The sequence below is a fragment of the Ctenopharyngodon idella genome, chromosome 18 (assembly GCF_019924925.1).
Source record: "Ctenopharyngodon idella isolate HZGC_01 chromosome 18, HZGC01, whole genome shotgun sequence".
NCBI classification, from domain to species: Eukaryota; Metazoa; Chordata; class Actinopteri; order Cypriniformes; family Xenocyprididae; genus Ctenopharyngodon; species Ctenopharyngodon idella.
The window spans coordinates 13,765,952-13,783,317 of record NC_067237.1 but is presented as its reverse complement, the minus strand read 5'-3'; the positions used below and the strand labels follow the sequence as shown (position 1 = coordinate 13,783,317).

The following is a 17,366-nucleotide window of genomic DNA, read 5'->3' as shown; positions in this document are numbered from 1 at the left end:
ACTGTACCAAAAATACCGCATTCTCCTGTCAAAAAATTAATACATTTCTCTCACAATATCACTGTTATCACAGTCAACAAATATGGAATATTTGTCAAGTTTAGAAAATGAATTAATTATAAAATAGTGCAGGAATTTTTTTTTAATATGAAACATGACACTGCCCACTAGGGGGAGGAGACTGCAAAGACGATTTTAAAATGGTTTCATAGGATGAATTTGTGTTTAAGCTTCTGAATGATACCTAATTTATGATGATTACTAAAATATGTGATAGGAAAAAAAGGCAATAAAAAGTACTAGTGGGACAATGACAGTTAACAAGTCTTGTTTTATGAAAAATTACGTGAGTTTAAGGTTAAAACAAGAAAAAAATATATCTGCCAGCAGAGAAAAACAATCTTACTTTTCTTACCCCACTGGCAGATATTTTTTCTTGTTTTAAGCAAAAACACACTAATTTTGATACATTTTTTCATGAAACAAGACTTAATTTTGCTTCTCCAGTAAATGTATCTTGATTTAAGAATGTTTAGATGTTTGTACTGGAAAACAAGACAAAGAACATCATTTTTTGCAGGTCAATCGCGTGGCCACGGTTCTGACAGCCTAAAGCTGACGCTCACCTTCAGCATGGATCCGTTCTGAAAGACGTGCTGCTCGTCACAAACCACACAGTACTCGTTCAGAGTGGGGATCCGCTGCTCAGAGTATTTCATTATCTTACAGAGAAAACACAGAGGTGATAATCAGAAGACGCGCGGAGCTGAAGTGATCCACTGTCAGAGGAAGATCAAGAGGAGCGCAGGGCGATCACAGAGGAAATGGAGCACATCATGAGTCTGTTGTGTAATATGGCTTGATGATGACTGCGGTTATGAGCCAAAAAGACAAACTGGAAACTGCATTATTCATTTTTGCATTGTTTAATTTTCTTTAATTAATTTTCTTGTTAATTATTGTTCCAATTCTAGATTCTGATTGATCAATCCAGTGTTCCAGTTGTGCTAAAATACACAAAATACACACTACGGTTCAAAAGTCTGGAGTCAGTAAGATTTGTTAAGAAGTCTCTTCTGCTCACCAAGGCTGTGTTAATTTAATAAAAAATACAGTAAAAATTGTGATATATTTTTACAGTTTAAAACAGCTGTTTTCTATGTGAATATATAGTAAAGTATAATTTATTTCTGTGATCAAAGCTGAATTTTCAGCATCATTACTCCAGTCTTCAGTGTCACATGATCCTTCAGAAATCATTCTAATATGATGATTTGCTGCTCAAGAAACATTTATGATTATTATCAATGTTGAAAACAGTCATATGTTAGTGGTACTGTCACTTTTTATCAATGTAATGCATCCTTGATGAATAAAAGTATTAATTTCTTTTTTTTTTTTTTAAATAAAATCTTACCGACCCCAAGCTCACCATCATGTTTCACAAAATCACATTTGAATGAATGCGGATGTGTCCTAAATATAGCTGTGATGTTATTTCAGCAATACGGCTCCTGTTATATAATGCTATATTGTGAATGCCACTGAAACATGCTTTAGCCGTGACTGTTCTTCACTCTATAGCATGACCTCTTGAACCTTATTGCTGTAATAACAGAACGGCTATGAAGTTACAGCTGCACATCACTCCACCATGTTCTTTATGAACTAATAACTGCAGTTTTAAGCACTTTATATGTAGCGTAAAGAGATTTAAAGGGATAGTTCACCCAAAAATGCGTCACGACGATGGATTATTTTCCTAAAAATCTTTATCTGAAGAAAGAAAGTCATATACATCGTTGATGGAATGAGGAAATGATGAGAGAATTTTTATTTTTGGGTGGACTAACCCTTCAAGTTAAGAAATGAGAGCCTTTGAAGAATGAAAACCTGAAAATGTCTTGAGATAAACACATGTATAAGTGGTAAACCTGGTAAAAACAAAACAAATTATTCCAGATGAATTCTTGAATAATAACGCACATTCAAGTTACATTATCACTTTAGGCGTGCATTAATTTTCAATAATTCACTGGACTGTTGTTGTTTTTTTTTAATTAAATATTTAATTTCCACATGATATGTGGGAAAAAATATGTATATCGTGGCCACAAATTAACAATTTGTTTCCACGACTTACTAATACGTCATATTCATTCCCTCATTTTACTAAATTGTATGAGCGATAATTCATTCCCTCGTTTTACTAAATTGTGCGCACAATATAATAATTCGTTCCCTAGTTTTACTAAACTGTACGAACGATAATTCGTTCCCTTGTTTTACTAAATTGTGCGTACGATATAATAATTCGTTCGCTCGTTTTACTAAATTGTATGAACGATAATTCATTCCCTCGATTTACTAAATTGTGCGCACAATATAATAATTTATTCCCTCATTTTACTAAATCGTACAAACGAGAATTCGTTCCCTTGTTTTACTAAAACGTATGAACGATAATTCGTTCCCTCGTTTTACTAAATTGTGCACACAATATAATAATTCGTTCCCTCGTTTTTACTAAATTGTACGAACGATAATTCATTCCCTCATTTTACTAAATTGTATGAACGATAATTCATTCCCTCATTTTACTAAATTGTATGAACGATAATTCATTCCCTCATTTTACTAAATTGTATGAACGATAATTCATTCCCTCGTTTTACTAAATCGTACAAACAATAATTTGTTCCCTCGTTTTACTAAATTGTGCGCACCATATAATAATTCGTTCCCTTGTTTTACTAAATCTTGCACACTATATAATTCGTTCCCTCGTTTTACTAAAACGTATGAACGATAATTCGTTCCCTCGTTTTACTAAATTGTACGAACGATTATTCATTACCTCGTTTTACTAAATGGTACAAACAATAATTCGTTCCCTCGTTTTACTAAATTGTGCGCAACATATAATAATTTGTTCCCTTGTTTTACTAAATTGTGCGCAACATATAATAATTAATTCCCTCGTTTTACTAAATCGTACGAATGATAATTCGTTCCCTCATTTTACTAAATCTTGCACACTATATAATTCGTTCCCTCGTTTACTAAATTGTGCACAGATATAATAATGCCTTACTAAATTGTGCGCACAATATAATAATTCATTCCCTAGTTTTACTAAATCATACGAACGATAATTCGTTCCCTTGTTTTACTAAATCTTGCGCACAATATAATTCGCTTCCTCGTTTTACTAAATCGTGCACAGATATAATAATTCATTCCCTCGTTTTACTAAATCATATGAACGATAATTCGCTTACTCGTTTTACTAAATCGTGCGCATGATATAATAATTCATTCCCTCGTTTTACTAAATCGTACAAATGATAATTCGTTCCCTCGTTTTACTAAATCGTGCGCATATTATAATAATTAATTCCCTCGTTTTACTAAATCATGTGCACAATATAATAATTAATTCCCTCATTTTACTAAATCGTGCACACGATATAATAATTTGTTCCCTAGTTTTACTAATAATTTGTTCCTTTGCATTACTACATCATGGCCATGTTGTAATTCATTCCCTTGTTAAATCAAAACGAGGGAACGAATTAGTTCAACATGGTCACGATTTTCTTAAATGAGGGAACAAATTATTGAGTCATAGGTACGAATTCTTAATTTGGGGCCACAATTTAACTAAAACAAGAGAGTGCATTCTTAATTCATGGTCACTGTATATATTTTTGTCAGCATGTCATGTGCAGGGCTCCGTAAATTTTTAAACTTCAAAATAAAGCTGTGATTTTCTGTAGGTGCTTTAATTCTCTGCGTCATCATGCATATGATCTTTTATGAGATTTATGATGATGATTTACCCAGATGTTCACTAAGAAGCTGCACTCGACATGCACAAATATAATGTTTAGATGTACACTGGGCATGATGGGAAACGATGAAGTCATGCGTGGCGGTGAGGCTGTGGTGTGACGGGTACCTGCACGAGGAAGCCGTACTCCAGCGTGGGGATGTTCTTGCAGTGTCCGCCCGCCTGGGATGAGAAAAACAACTCAATCAGCTGGCGGGTGGTAATCTGCGCAGGGGCCCTGCCCGCCGGGACAGCCACAGTCTGATGGGTTAACGGAGACAAAGCATTATGGGAAAGGTGCCAGCCAGCCGTGTTAGGCGAGGGGGGTGTCGAAGGGCAAAGAGGCTGGGGATTGGGATGGGGGACTGGTCCTACGAGAGGAATCTGCAGCCAAGTTTTATCTGTCACGTGGAGTCCCTAATGAGCCACTGAGGGGTCACGGGTATGGAGAAGCGGGAAAGAGAGTGATTCGGAAGGAAAACGTGCAGTCAGGGAAGACGGGATGCTGACCTGGCTGTTCGGAGGGTAGCTGAACAGCTCGCCCTTGGGGTTCTTCATGGTACAGGAGATGGAGCGGTTCATGAGCCGGGTGACTCTGAGCTCCGGCACGCTCAGTTTGCCTTTCAACACTGTGTCCTGGATCAGGGGGAAACTGGGAGACCTGGAGCCAAGATGGAGGCCACAGCCAGCGGATGAGTTCATGCTGCGCTCACGTCATGCTGGAATTACCTTAAGTATGATTTCTGACTAGTAAAACACATATTTCTGATTGTTATGCCAATTTTTATTGTATTTTTATTGTCATCAGCAACAAACACACATTTATCCATTGTGGGACTTTGAGCAGAGCTGGGAATATTAAAATGTAGTCCATTCCTGAATACAAATTACATGATGAAAACTGTAGTTAGTAACGTAATCTATTACATATTTAGGTAATATAATCTGACTTTTAGATTACTTTTGACCTTACTTTTAGCTTTAATTTATCACATAGATTTGAATAGGATATTCTTGTACTGATATAAAAATACAAAGAGAAAAAATAATTATGTTGAAAATTAGAGCATTAAATATTTTTTGTGAAGGAACTGTAGGTGGTTTGTGAGTTGATGGTAAGTTAAAAAAGGTAATAATTAAACCATAAAAATAAAAACAATCCCAAAATACATTAAATATTTAATTTGTTGTGCTGTCTGGCCTCTGACTTGTGTAATTCCACAAAACTGGAAGACTTTCTGAACATAAATAAGCAATATACCGTTTTAGAAAGGACAATTTAAAAGATAAAAAAAGAGGAATTAGTGAGAATCAATAAATTATGAATACTTTACTGCCATTTGTGAATAATAAGTAATCATCAATCAACTGTAGTCTGATTATGAGTATTTTAAAATGTAATAATCTAATTAAAAGTATATAATTTTTGGAATCTGATTACATAATCCAGATTAAGTTACTACCCAGCACTGACTATGAGTGTTGCCATAAAAACTAATCATTTCTGAATATAAGGATTGTATTATGATAATCACATGACGTGAACGCAACATCAACATATCTTATATTTAAGGGAGTTTTAGATTGTTAAATAAATGAATTATATATGTGCAGTATATACAGTATATATATATATATATATATATATATATATATATATATATATATATATTTATATAAAAAACACTCCCACTCCTGAAAAGTAACCGGTCACTGTTTCAGTTGCATCAAGCATGATCTGTTGTTTCAGATTGTTATCATATATGACATGGGATTTCACATCAAACATTGAGGACATACTTGGGGATCGGGGAGAAGATACTCAATCCGGCACGGAATTTCTTGATGGTTCCTCCAGCTTTGAACCAGCTGTGTCGTTTCTCCTGCTGGGCTTTGAGGAACTCATTACTGAGGTGCTTCCACTGTTGGGACGTGAACGTGCTGAGGATCCTAAAAACATGAAAACAAGCTTCATTTCGAAACTCTTGCGTTACAGTTTTTGCTAAATCAATCAGAACACTTCATTTGTATAAAAGCATCTGCCAAATTCACAAAAGTAAATGACTAGGTTTACATGCACCCTCATAATGATTATGAGATTTTAAACTTTACCTCAGGTAAACACAATACTTCGATCAAAATGATGCAATAAAGCTCATAATCGTAGCAACCATAATCATAGCAAAACATGGCGTATGTTGATTTTAATCACAATAAACAGGCATTTAAACACTTTAATCGCATCTATTCCACTCTGAGCATGTGCAATTTTGGGATGCTGAAGAAACTGAGTTCATCTTGACAATGTTGCGCGACATGAATATAATGCAGTATAGCCTACTGATGGTTAAAGACATTGAAATCATGTGTGCTGTGCATAGCGGTATGTTATGGAAGCTTGTTTCTGCCACTAAATAAAAAAATAAAAAAGGTAATTGCTACTTTTTATCTCACAATTCTGACTTTTTTTATTGCAATTGCAAGATTTAAACTCGCAATTGCGAATTATAAAGTCAGAATTGTGTTATAAAGTCAGAATTGCAAGATAAAAAGTCACAATTGTGACTTTTTCTAGCAATTGCGAGTTTTTAATCACGCAATTCTGACTTTATAACTTGCAAATCTGACTTTGTAACTCAATTCTGACTTTATAACTCACAATTCTGACTTTTTTCTCAGAATTGTGTTTATATTTCGCAATTCTGGTTATATCTCGCAATTCTGACTTTATAACTCAATTCTGACTTTATAACTCACAATTCTGACTTTATATCTCGCAATTCTGACTTTATATCTCACAATTCTGACTTTATATCTCACAATTCTGACTTTATATCTCACAATTCTGACTTTATATCTCGCAATTCTGACTTTATATCTTGCAATTCTGACTTTATAACTCACATAATTCTGACATTATATCACATAATCCTGACTTTATATCATGCAATTCTGACTTTATAACTCAATTCTGACTTTATATCTCACAATTCTGACTTTATAACTCGCAATTCTGACTTTATAACTCAATTCTGACTTTATATAACGCAATTCTGACTTTATAACTCACAATTCTGACTTTATAACTCAATTCTGACTTTATATCTCATAATTCTGACTTTATATCACGCAATTCTGACTTTATAACTTGCAAATCTGACTTTATAACTCAATTCTGACTTTATATCACGCAATTCTGACTTTATAACTCACAATTCTGACTTTATAACTCAATTCTGACTTTATATCTCATAATTCTGACTTTATATCACGCAATTCTGACTTTATAACTCACAATTCTGACTTTATAACTCACAATTCTGACTTTATAACTTGCAAATCTGACTTTATAACTCAATTCTGACTTTATATCACGCAATTCTGACTTTATATCTCGCAATTCTGACTTTATATCTCAATTCTGACTTTATATCTCGCAATTCTGACTTTATATCTTGCAATTCTGACTTTATAACTCACAATTCTGACTTTATAACTCGCAATTCTGACTTTTTTTCTCAGAATTCTGACTTTTTTCTCAGAATTTTGTTTATATCTCATAATTCTGACTTTATAACTCACAATTCTGACTTTATAACTCAATTCTGACTTTATATCTCATAATTCTGACTTTATATCACGCAATTCTGACTTTATAACTCACAATTCTGACTTTATAACTCACAATTCTGACTTTATAACTCACAATTCTGACTTTATATCTTGCAATTCTGACTTTATAACTCACAATTCTGACTTTATAACTCGCAATTCTGACTTTTTTTCTCAGAATTCTGACTTTTTTCTCCGAATTTTGTTTATATCTCATAATTCTGACTTTATAACTCGCAATTCTGACTTTTTTTCTCAGAATTCTGACTTTTTTCTCAGAATTGTGTTTATATTTCGCAATTCTGACTTTATAACTCGCAATTCTGACTTTTTTTCTCAGAATTGTGTTTATATTTCGCAATTCTGACTTTATATCTCACAATTCTGACTTTATAACTTGCAAATCTGACTTTATAACTCAATTCTGACTTTATATCTCGCAATTCTGACTTTATATCTCAATTCTGACTTTATATCTCACAATTCTAACTTTATATCTCGCAATTCTGACTTTATATCTCAATTCTGACTTTATATCTCGCAATTCTGACTTTATATCACGCAATTCTGACTTTATAACTCGCAATTCTGACTTTTTTTCTCAGAATTCTGACTTTTTTCTCAGAATTTTGTTTATATCTCATAATTCTGACTTTATAACTCACAATTCTGACTTTATAACTCGCAATTCTGACTTTATAACTCGCAATTCTGACTTTTTTTCTCAGAATTCTGACTTTTTTCTCAGAATTCTGACTTTTTTCTCAGAATTTTGTTTATATCTCATAATTCTGACTTTATAACTCACAATTCTGACTTTATAACTCGCAATTCTGACTTTTTTTCTCAGAATTCTGACTTTTTTTCTCAGAATTGTGTTTATATTTCACAATTCTGACTTTATATCACGCAATTCTGACTTTATAACTCACAATTCTGACTTTATAACTCGCAATTCTGACTTTTTTTCTCAGAATTCTGACTTTTTTCTCAGAATTTTGTTTATATCTCATAATTCTGACTTTATAACTCACAATTCTGACTTTATAACTCGCAATTCTGACTTTTTTTCCCAGAATTCTGACTTTTTTCTCAGAATTGTGTTTATATTTCGCAATTCTGACTTTATAACTCGCAATTCTGACTTTTTTTCTCAGAATTGTGTTTATATTTCGCAATTCTGACTTTATATCTCACAATTCTGACTTTATAACTTGCAAATCTGACTTTATAACTCAATTCTGACTTTATATCTCGCAATTCTGACTTTATATCTCAATTCTGACTTTATATCTCACAATTCTGACTTTATATCTCGCAATTCTGACTTTATATCTCGCAATTCTGACTTTATATCACGCAATTCTGACTTTATAACTCACAATTCTGACTTTATAACTCGCAATTCTGACTTTTTTTCTCAGAATTCTGACTTTTTTCTCAGAATTTTGTTTATATCTCATAATTCTGACTTTATAACTCACAATTCTGACTTTATAACTCGCAATTCTGACTTTTTTTCTCAGAATTCTGACTTTTTTCTCAGAATTTTGTTTATATCTCATAATTCTGACTTTATAACTCACAATTCTGACTTTATAACTCGCAATTCTGACTTTTTTTCTCAGAATTCTGACTTTTTTTCTCAGAATTGTGTTTATATTTCACAATTCTGACTTTATATCACGCAATTCTGACTGTATAACTCACAATTCTGACTTTATAACTCGCAATTCTGACTTTTTTTCTCAGAATTCTGACTTTTTTTCTCAGAATTGTGTTTATATTTCACAATTCTGACTTTATATCACGCAATTCTGACTTTATAACTCGCAATTCTGACTTTTTTTCTCAGAATTCTGACTTTTTTCTCAGAATTTTGTTTATATCTCATAATTCTGACTTTATAACTCACAATTCTGACTTTATAACTCGCAATTCTGACTTTTTTTCTCAGAATTCTGACTTTTTTCTCAGAATTTTGTTTATATCTCATAATTCTGACTTTATAACTCACAATTCTGACTTTATAACTCGCAATTCTGACTTTTTTTCTCAGAATTCTGACTTTTTTTCTCAGAATTGTGTTTATATTTCACAATTCTGACTTTATATCACGCAATTCTGACTTTATAACTCGCAATTCTGACTTTTTTTCTCAGAATTCTGACTTTTTTCTCAGAATTTTGTTTATATCTCATAATTCTGACTTTATAACTCACAATTCTGACTTTATAACTCGCAATTCTGACTTTTTTTCTCAGAATTCTGACTTTTTTCTCAGAATTTTGTTTATATCTCATAATTCTGACTTTATATCACATAATCCTGACTTTATATCTTGCAATTCTGACTTTATATCTCGCAATTGTGTTTATTTCATGGCGGAAACAAGCTTCCATAGTACATGAATAATGGCGGTAAAAATAACCACAGTTCTTGGAGAATAATCAGAATAACAAAAATTGCATTTAAACTGGAATGAAGAGGTTTGCTTGTGTCATGTAAACATCGTACTGCGATTAACGTTCTTTATTCTTATTATTGGAAATAATCACATTATTGTTGCACATGCAAATGTAGTCAATCTTGACTTACTTCTTTAGTTGAAGTCCCAAACTGAATCCTTCTTTATTAGATGGCTGAAACACCTCCACCGATGGTTCTGTGGGATTAAATAAAATGAAAATTAAACGTAATGCAAGTACAGTCTCAAACACACACATGCACAGAAGTCACGCATGTACGTTTCTTACCTGGTCCATCCAGGTACTGTGAAAGAGAGAAACGAAGGCGTAAGACAATGGGCTCCGTACGGATCACCTTCCACGCGGTCGCCACCTCCTCCTACAAACACGCAAATCATTTTATTCCCATTTCAAGATCTGTTTATAAAGTTGAGTAGGTTGTGTAGGAAGTGTGTTTTCTCACATCCAAGAAGCTGATGTTGATTTGCAGGTCGATGTCCACATCATCGATCGTGCCATACTCTCTGTAGGAAGAGCAACACTCTCAGAATGAATGTGAATCAGGTGTGAATGCACACATGTGAATCAGATGTGGAGTGAGGGATCGTCTTACCTGACGGACACAGCGCTGTCCGTGTAGATGTCTTTTACAGCCTCGATATCCGCGTCCAGCTGCGGGTGACGGTACAGGTCAGCTGCACAGCTCCCCTACGGGTGGACAGTGATATTACACATTAAAATGCTTGTTTACTTCACTTTCATTACTAGGGGTGCACATATTTGCTCATTTATTTGAGATACTCATTAAAATGTATTTTCACCTAGTGCCACATGAAGATTAAGCCAATAAAGACTAGACTTTTCCTGCTTTATTATAAAGGTAACTTTACTTACATTTGATTTGTACGTCTTAAGGCAGATCAAATTTGTCATAAATCATTAAGACAGAAACAGAATGTGACGTTTAAGGAAGTCACTGGGAAATGTGTTGATGAATGAAGTGTTTCACCTGAATACCGTACAGGAACTGCTCCGATTCATTCTCTCCATCCGATTCTTCATCCGTCCAGCACTGGCCTTTAATATCCTGAATGAAGCACAAACACACACACTAATTTTAGCATTATTTATATACTATTATAGTATTTATTAATATTTTGAATTAATAAATATTTTTTAAGTTTTCTGCTTAATTTTAGTTACATTTTTAGTCATTTTGATATTTGATTTTGTCATTTTTTATTAGTTTTTGTTTTTATATTTCTACTTAGCTTTAATTTATTTTTATTTCAGTTTATTTATTTTTTTTCATTTAGTAATCTTAGTACTTCAACTTATTCACAATCTCTTTAAAAGTATAATTTCTTTAATAATAATATTAATAATCATAATGCATTTTATCCATAAAGTGCCTTTCTCACACTCACAGCGCTAAAATACAACATAAAACTAAACATCTCGAATAAAAATAAATAATAATAATAATAAAAGAGGTATTATTATTGTTATAATTAAATAGATAAAATAGAAAGAAACAATTATTCATCCAAAACAATACACGGAAAGCTTACACTTTATTTTAAGGTGTCCTTTTTACAGTGTAATTATGCATTAAAATACTGATTAATAATAATTAACTGCACGTAGTTATTATAGGATTAGGAATAGGGTTTGGTTTAGGGCTAGTTGCATGTAATTATGCAAAAATTTACTGTTATTACTACAGTAAGTAGACATAACATATGTAACACTGTAAAATAAAGTGTTACCCATGAAAATAAAATTATTAAACTTGTGAATTAATAATTTCTTGCAACAAGTTTGGTATTTTTTAAAGAAAAACGGCTTTGCAATGTCACGATCCATTCCAGCTCATGAACATGATTTAGAATAACATCCAATCAATTTTTCCCAATTTATGAGCACATTTTACTGCAAATCAAATTGCAAATTTCAATCGACTCTTATGTGATGTTTTGTTTGCTTGTCTGAGGGGGCGGAGCTTAGCGAAAGGTCAAATCAACAGTGTACACTCTAAAAAATGCTGGGTTAAAAACAACCCAAGTTGGGTTAAATATGGACATTTTTTGTTTAAAAATTACTATATGGCTGTCTTAAAATGAACCCAAAATAGGATAGAAATTAAAAATCAGACAATTGCCTCTAGGAAATATGTCTGATTTTTAATTTCCAACCTATTTTGGGTTCATTTTAAGCCAGCCATATAGTAAGCTGCAGGCGTCTCAGAGGAAACACAGGCCGTGTCTGATGTGTGATGAAGCGCGAACACTCACCATTGGCTCCGGTGTTCACAGACGTGTTTCCGACAGGACGAAGCTTTTCTGATCCATTTCAGCAAAACAACAGGCACTCTGGGACGACGGGAGACAGAAAGATGAGCTGTTCGCTTTCTGCATGGGGGAAAAAAAACAGAACACATTTTACATCAAAACCACAGAGAAATCTCAATTTAATCACAGCCACCAGTTACAGCAGAATCAGAAGAGACAATACAAGAAATCACTGCAACAGCAATGCTAAACATTACATGAGAAATATCTGTAATAATGGAAGAAAAGCTGCTGTTTGCGGAGTCACTACTGGATGATAATAAAACAGCTGAAAAAACCCCACAGACAGACAATAAAGGTGAAACCTGAGCCACACTGAAAAGGATTCAGTCTTTCACTCAGAAAATCATTTTACTACAGTGCATATCTACATACGAGACAACAATAAACATCGAAGAAATCACCCTAGCAACCACATAACAATGTAAACAACACCACTACTCATAATTATATCGCAATCACTCAGCAACACCCCGGCAACCAGTCAAAACGCCCCGCATCGTGACCCTTTATACAGTCGAACATCACTGACATTTTCCTCAAATGAAAAAATCCAGTCGTCCACTCCTGTAGACGATAAAGAAACCGAGCTGAGCTGGTTTTACCTCGGCGCAGCCGTTTAAAAAAATGCTCTGTTCTTTCTCCTCTCCTCCATCTCGCCACTGTGTATCCTAGCAACAACCCGTTCTGTCCGTGTCACTGATTCGTGCGTGTGTGTGTGTGTGTGTGTGTGTGGGCACAAATTTCCCAACTAGTCCTCTGCATAAGTCATATCTGATAAATGCTGACAAAAACACCAAATATTCCTCCCCAAATTCAAAAGATCAATATAAAAACAACACCAGTCAATTGAGATCGTTTGCATCGTGACAAAGACACTGTATTACAGTAATGAAAATCTAATGCGAATCACCATTAATGAAACCACGTAAAACATCTGGATGGATTATGGTGATGATTTCATCATTTTTGGAAGGAAAATCTCATTAAAAAAGCAAAAAATCTTAATGTGCATGTTTTCATGACGTACATCCACATATTCCTGTTTCTTCCTGAACAATAACTAACATACGTGTGTTTATTTAAAAAGAAGAAATATAAGTGTGCAGCTTGGATGAAAACTACAAGATGAAACGTGTTTCAGAAGCACATTTGGACATAAAAACACACGTCAAATACAGTCTCATTTTCGTCTAAGTTTTAATCATTTTTAATTTTTGTCATTTTTATTAGTTTTTTTTTTTTAAATATATTTTTATTTAGCTTTAATTTAGTTTTATTTCAGTTATTTTTCAGGTTTTTTTTTTTCATTTATTTATTTTTTGTAATTTTAGTACTTCACTGATTCACAGTCTCTTTAAAAGTATAATTTCTTTATTAATAATAATAATAATAATAATAATAATACATTTTATCCTTAAAGCGCCTTTCTCACACTCAAAGTGCTACAATACAACATAAAACTAAACATCTCGAATAAAAATAAATAATAATAAAAGAGATATAATAGATAAAATAGATACAACAATACACTGAAAGCATTACAATAGGTCTAAAAGGTCTGTGAAATTTATTCTTTTCTTCGAAAAACAGCCATTTTGTTTATATGAGAGTCACAGTTTCTCTCTCCGCCACCATCTATGTGCTCAATGTGAACATAATCACTCAACTTTCATGTACTTTACATCAAACCTGCATAAAAATATTGTCATTAATGTTTATTGGCTGATGCAAATACTAAAATACTGATATCTAGAGAGCAGTGTGGCCAATTGAATGCTTTTAATGACAACAAATAAGATGCACAGACACAAATACCTGGATTTAAAGTATTTACATAATATTTTTATCAATAATTACCAAAAAATGTGTCTGTCAGTGGATTTTAGGACTGTAGTTCGATAGATAGTTCGATAGTCTAATTTGCTCGAATAATTTCACAGACACCATCCATCTGCACAAAATCCCCCATGTATCCTTAAACAGCCCCCCTCCACACCCATAATGCCCTGCTGGGGTCGAACACATACCGATGCAGCTCACAGACGGTCCGGTCAGCATCCACGACACCCCCTCCCCCACATCCATCCATCCATCCATCCACCCCTACATCTCACCTTCAGAGGATGGAGCGAGCGCCACCAGCCCGACGGCTCCTTCTCCTCCAATACGACACCACCGTGATGCAGATGAATAAATAAAGACAGCGCGCACAAACCATCTGATATGACAGCGTCACTGTGCGCTAGCAGCAATCCTCCATTTTAATGCTCCATCTCTTGCTCCGCCGTGTGTTTATCTATTGCAGATCTGCTTCTAGTGCTCTCTTATTTTTGCCTGACAACACAGTGAACTGAGCATGCTCAGTGAGAGCCAGCAGAGGGAGTCATGTGACCTACAGCTGACGAGAGAGAGAGAGAGAGAGAGAGAAACATAATCCACATTTCCCTAGATTGTCAGAAAAAGATCAAACCCTCCATATTCAAGAACGACCTGTACAATAGAGCAGTTCTTAATGTCTTTTAAATCTTGTAATAGTTATTTTTATTACATTCCTGGCACCATTTTCTTTACATTACTGTTTTTGTGTTGATGCTTTGCCAGTATTGTGAGTAAATTACTCCTAATGAAGTACTTTGGAATAAGAAAAAGAGACAGAAAGAGAGTAAAGCAGCAGCTGCTGCATCGTGATGGTGCATTAGCCAATGGCAGTGTTCTATTTTTATCAGCTGACTCTGTGTTTTTTATGATTGTGTACTGAAGGAACGTGAGCAAAGATCATTGCATATATATTCATGTCATTGTGGTCTTTACATTAGCTCTACACTTCTGTGTGACGGACTCCACCGTTCCCATCCTAATCAGAGTTTACCCTGCTTACCTCATTAAGAGCCTCGCTTTACACAATGACCTCCAGAGAGAGAGAGAGAGAGAGAGATAAGCCATTATCCAACATGTCCTCGACTGCATGACTCACGTCTCTGATGGAGACACGGTGCTGTCTCATATCCTGCCATCCTGTAAAAAAGACACTTGCATTAATTATTCATAAACACTTAATATAGCAAATGCCTCTTTTAGAACCAACCAGCTGCTCTAAAATTAATGCTCGTTTAGTGGAAGACATCTTCAGCATCATGATTTAAACATAAGTCAGTATGACGATTCACTTTTGCGCATCTGGTGACTAGTCATTTTTTGTAATTGAAATGAAGCTGAAATAAAATATAAATGTTAGATGAAAAGATTAAAAAAAAACCTAAATGAAAATTAGAAATGCTGCTTTTGCAACAAACTGAAATAGTTGGAAGTACTAAAATTAAGAAAACTAAAACTGAAATAAGCTATATAGAAATATTTATTACTAAAATTAAAATTAAAAATGAAAATTTTCGCAACTAATGCCAAATTTGAAGTATTAAACTTACTACAATTAAAAGCAGAATTTATATAATATATATATATATATATATATATATATATATATATATACACACTAAAATTAAACTGAAAATAATACAATATACTAAACTTAGTAAAACTAAAACCAAAATAAGCTATATAGAAATATTTATTAATAAATTATAAATATATATATATATATATATATATATATATATATATATATATGTGTGTAGAAAAAAAATTATATAAATGAATAAAAATTACAAAAGCACAAAACAAAATTATTAAAACAAACTAAATTAAAATTAAACTGAAAATATAAAAATAATACTATATACTAAAGTTAATAAAACTAAAACCAAAATAAGCTATATAGAAATATTTATTACTAAAATTAAAATAAAAATAATTTAAAAAAAAAGGCTTATTAAAAATATTTGCTTTAGCAACTAATGCCAAATTTGAAGTATTAAACTTACTAAAATTAAAAGCAGAATTATATATATATATATATAAATGAATAAAAATTACAAAAGCACACAACAAAATGATTAAAAATTAAACAAAAATTTAAATTAAACTGAAAATATAAAAATAATACTATATACTAAACTTAATAAAACTAAAATCAAATAAGCTATATGGAAATATTAAATGGATAATAATAATAAAATTGTAAGGTAACACTTTATTTTAGTGTCCTTGTTACACGTTACATGTAGTTATGTAAGTAATAACTATAAATGATGCATAATTACATGCAACTAACCCTAAACATATAGCAAGTACATGAAGTTAATAATTATGACTCAGTATTTAAATGTTTAAATACACTTTAACATACACCTTAAAATAAAGTGCAACCAAATGACATAAAATTACTAAAATGAAAACTAAAAATATAACTATAAAATATAATAAATAATAATAAAATAACACTGCCGGTGACAAAATACAGTGAATTAACAAAAAACATCAAGAAATCATATAATGTACACCATTTTAGACATTCACTTGTTGTAGAATATATGTATATTGTGTTTAATTATTTAATGTGTGGTGCTTTTGATGTATATTGTTTATGTTACTCCCTTTCGGGGACAAATAAAGTGTTTGAAATTGAAATAAACATTCAGAACATTGTGTTTGTGCTCCTTTGTTTCTCAGGAGACATAAAGGAGACAACTTTATATTGCTCTAAAATTCCCTTGAAAAATAAAAACAGGCCCAAATGAGTCAATAGTTGCCATACAGTAAGAGCAAAGAGAGTTCATGTGGATCATATTTAGATATCTGAGTCTTGGCACACTTTGAGACATCGTACATTGTTGCAACTCACAGCCAATCCAGAGTGCATCAATGGGATTTACGATGGGATTTGACAACTGATGCAGACAGCAGTGGCGGCTTACAGGTCGGGGGTTTGCCCGGATTGGCCGACGGGTTTGTCTCTCACCTCTGGAGGTGGGCGAGGAGCACAAGGACACGCAGCAGGTGAGCTGAGAGCGGTCAGTGAGTGAGCGGCCGTCAGGTGAGCAGCAGACAGCATGGGCAGCGGGAGCAGCAGCAGCGGCGGGGTCGTCGTGGAGAGCAGGTGAGTCTGACACCTTCACCTGGACACATGCAGACGGTCAATGCAGTATGAGCACTGGTCTCAAAACACTCATCTTCAAACAATAATATATTATAATGATGAAT

The 17,366-nt window shown here is 33.2% G+C and overlaps 1 protein-coding gene across 10 annotated transcripts in view; it reads right to left on the bottom strand.

Annotated features, from left to right (window-relative positions):
• Nucleotides 1–17,366, bottom strand: part of LOC127499456 (protein mono-ADP-ribosyltransferase PARP6-like) — a 36,354-nt gene that overhangs the window by 15,693 nt on the left and 3,295 nt on the right. For 5 of the 10 annotated variants that reach the window (XR_007926126.1, XR_007926127.1, XM_051869786.1 and 2 more), the window contains 13 exons: nucleotides 17,125–17,281; nucleotides 15,145–15,281; nucleotides 14,381–14,664; nucleotides 12,207–12,323; nucleotides 10,922–10,999; nucleotides 10,526–10,620; nucleotides 10,376–10,436; nucleotides 10,201–10,291; nucleotides 10,043–10,109; nucleotides 5,633–5,782; nucleotides 4,343–4,493; nucleotides 3,962–4,093; nucleotides 627–722 (listed from right to left, as the gene is read on the bottom strand). Coding sequence is in view for 8 of the 10 variants with exons in the window: in XM_051869786.1 (XP_051725746.1) it covers nucleotides 627–722; nucleotides 3,962–4,093; nucleotides 4,343–4,493; nucleotides 5,633–5,782; nucleotides 10,043–10,109; nucleotides 10,201–10,291; nucleotides 10,376–10,436; nucleotides 10,526–10,620; nucleotides 10,922–10,999; nucleotides 12,207–12,209 (924 nt within the window). In the remaining 2 variants the exon portion in view is untranslated. Of the gene's footprint in view, nucleotides 1–626; nucleotides 723–3,961; nucleotides 4,094–4,342; nucleotides 4,494–5,632; nucleotides 5,783–10,042; nucleotides 10,110–10,200; nucleotides 10,292–10,375; nucleotides 10,437–10,525; nucleotides 10,621–10,921; nucleotides 11,000–12,206; nucleotides 12,324–12,795; nucleotides 12,949–14,293; nucleotides 14,353–14,380; nucleotides 14,665–15,144; nucleotides 15,282–17,124; nucleotides 17,282–17,366 lie in introns of those variants that run through there. The other 5 variants (XM_051869793.1, XM_051869794.1, XM_051869788.1 and 2 more) reach the window with 4 other exon arrangements.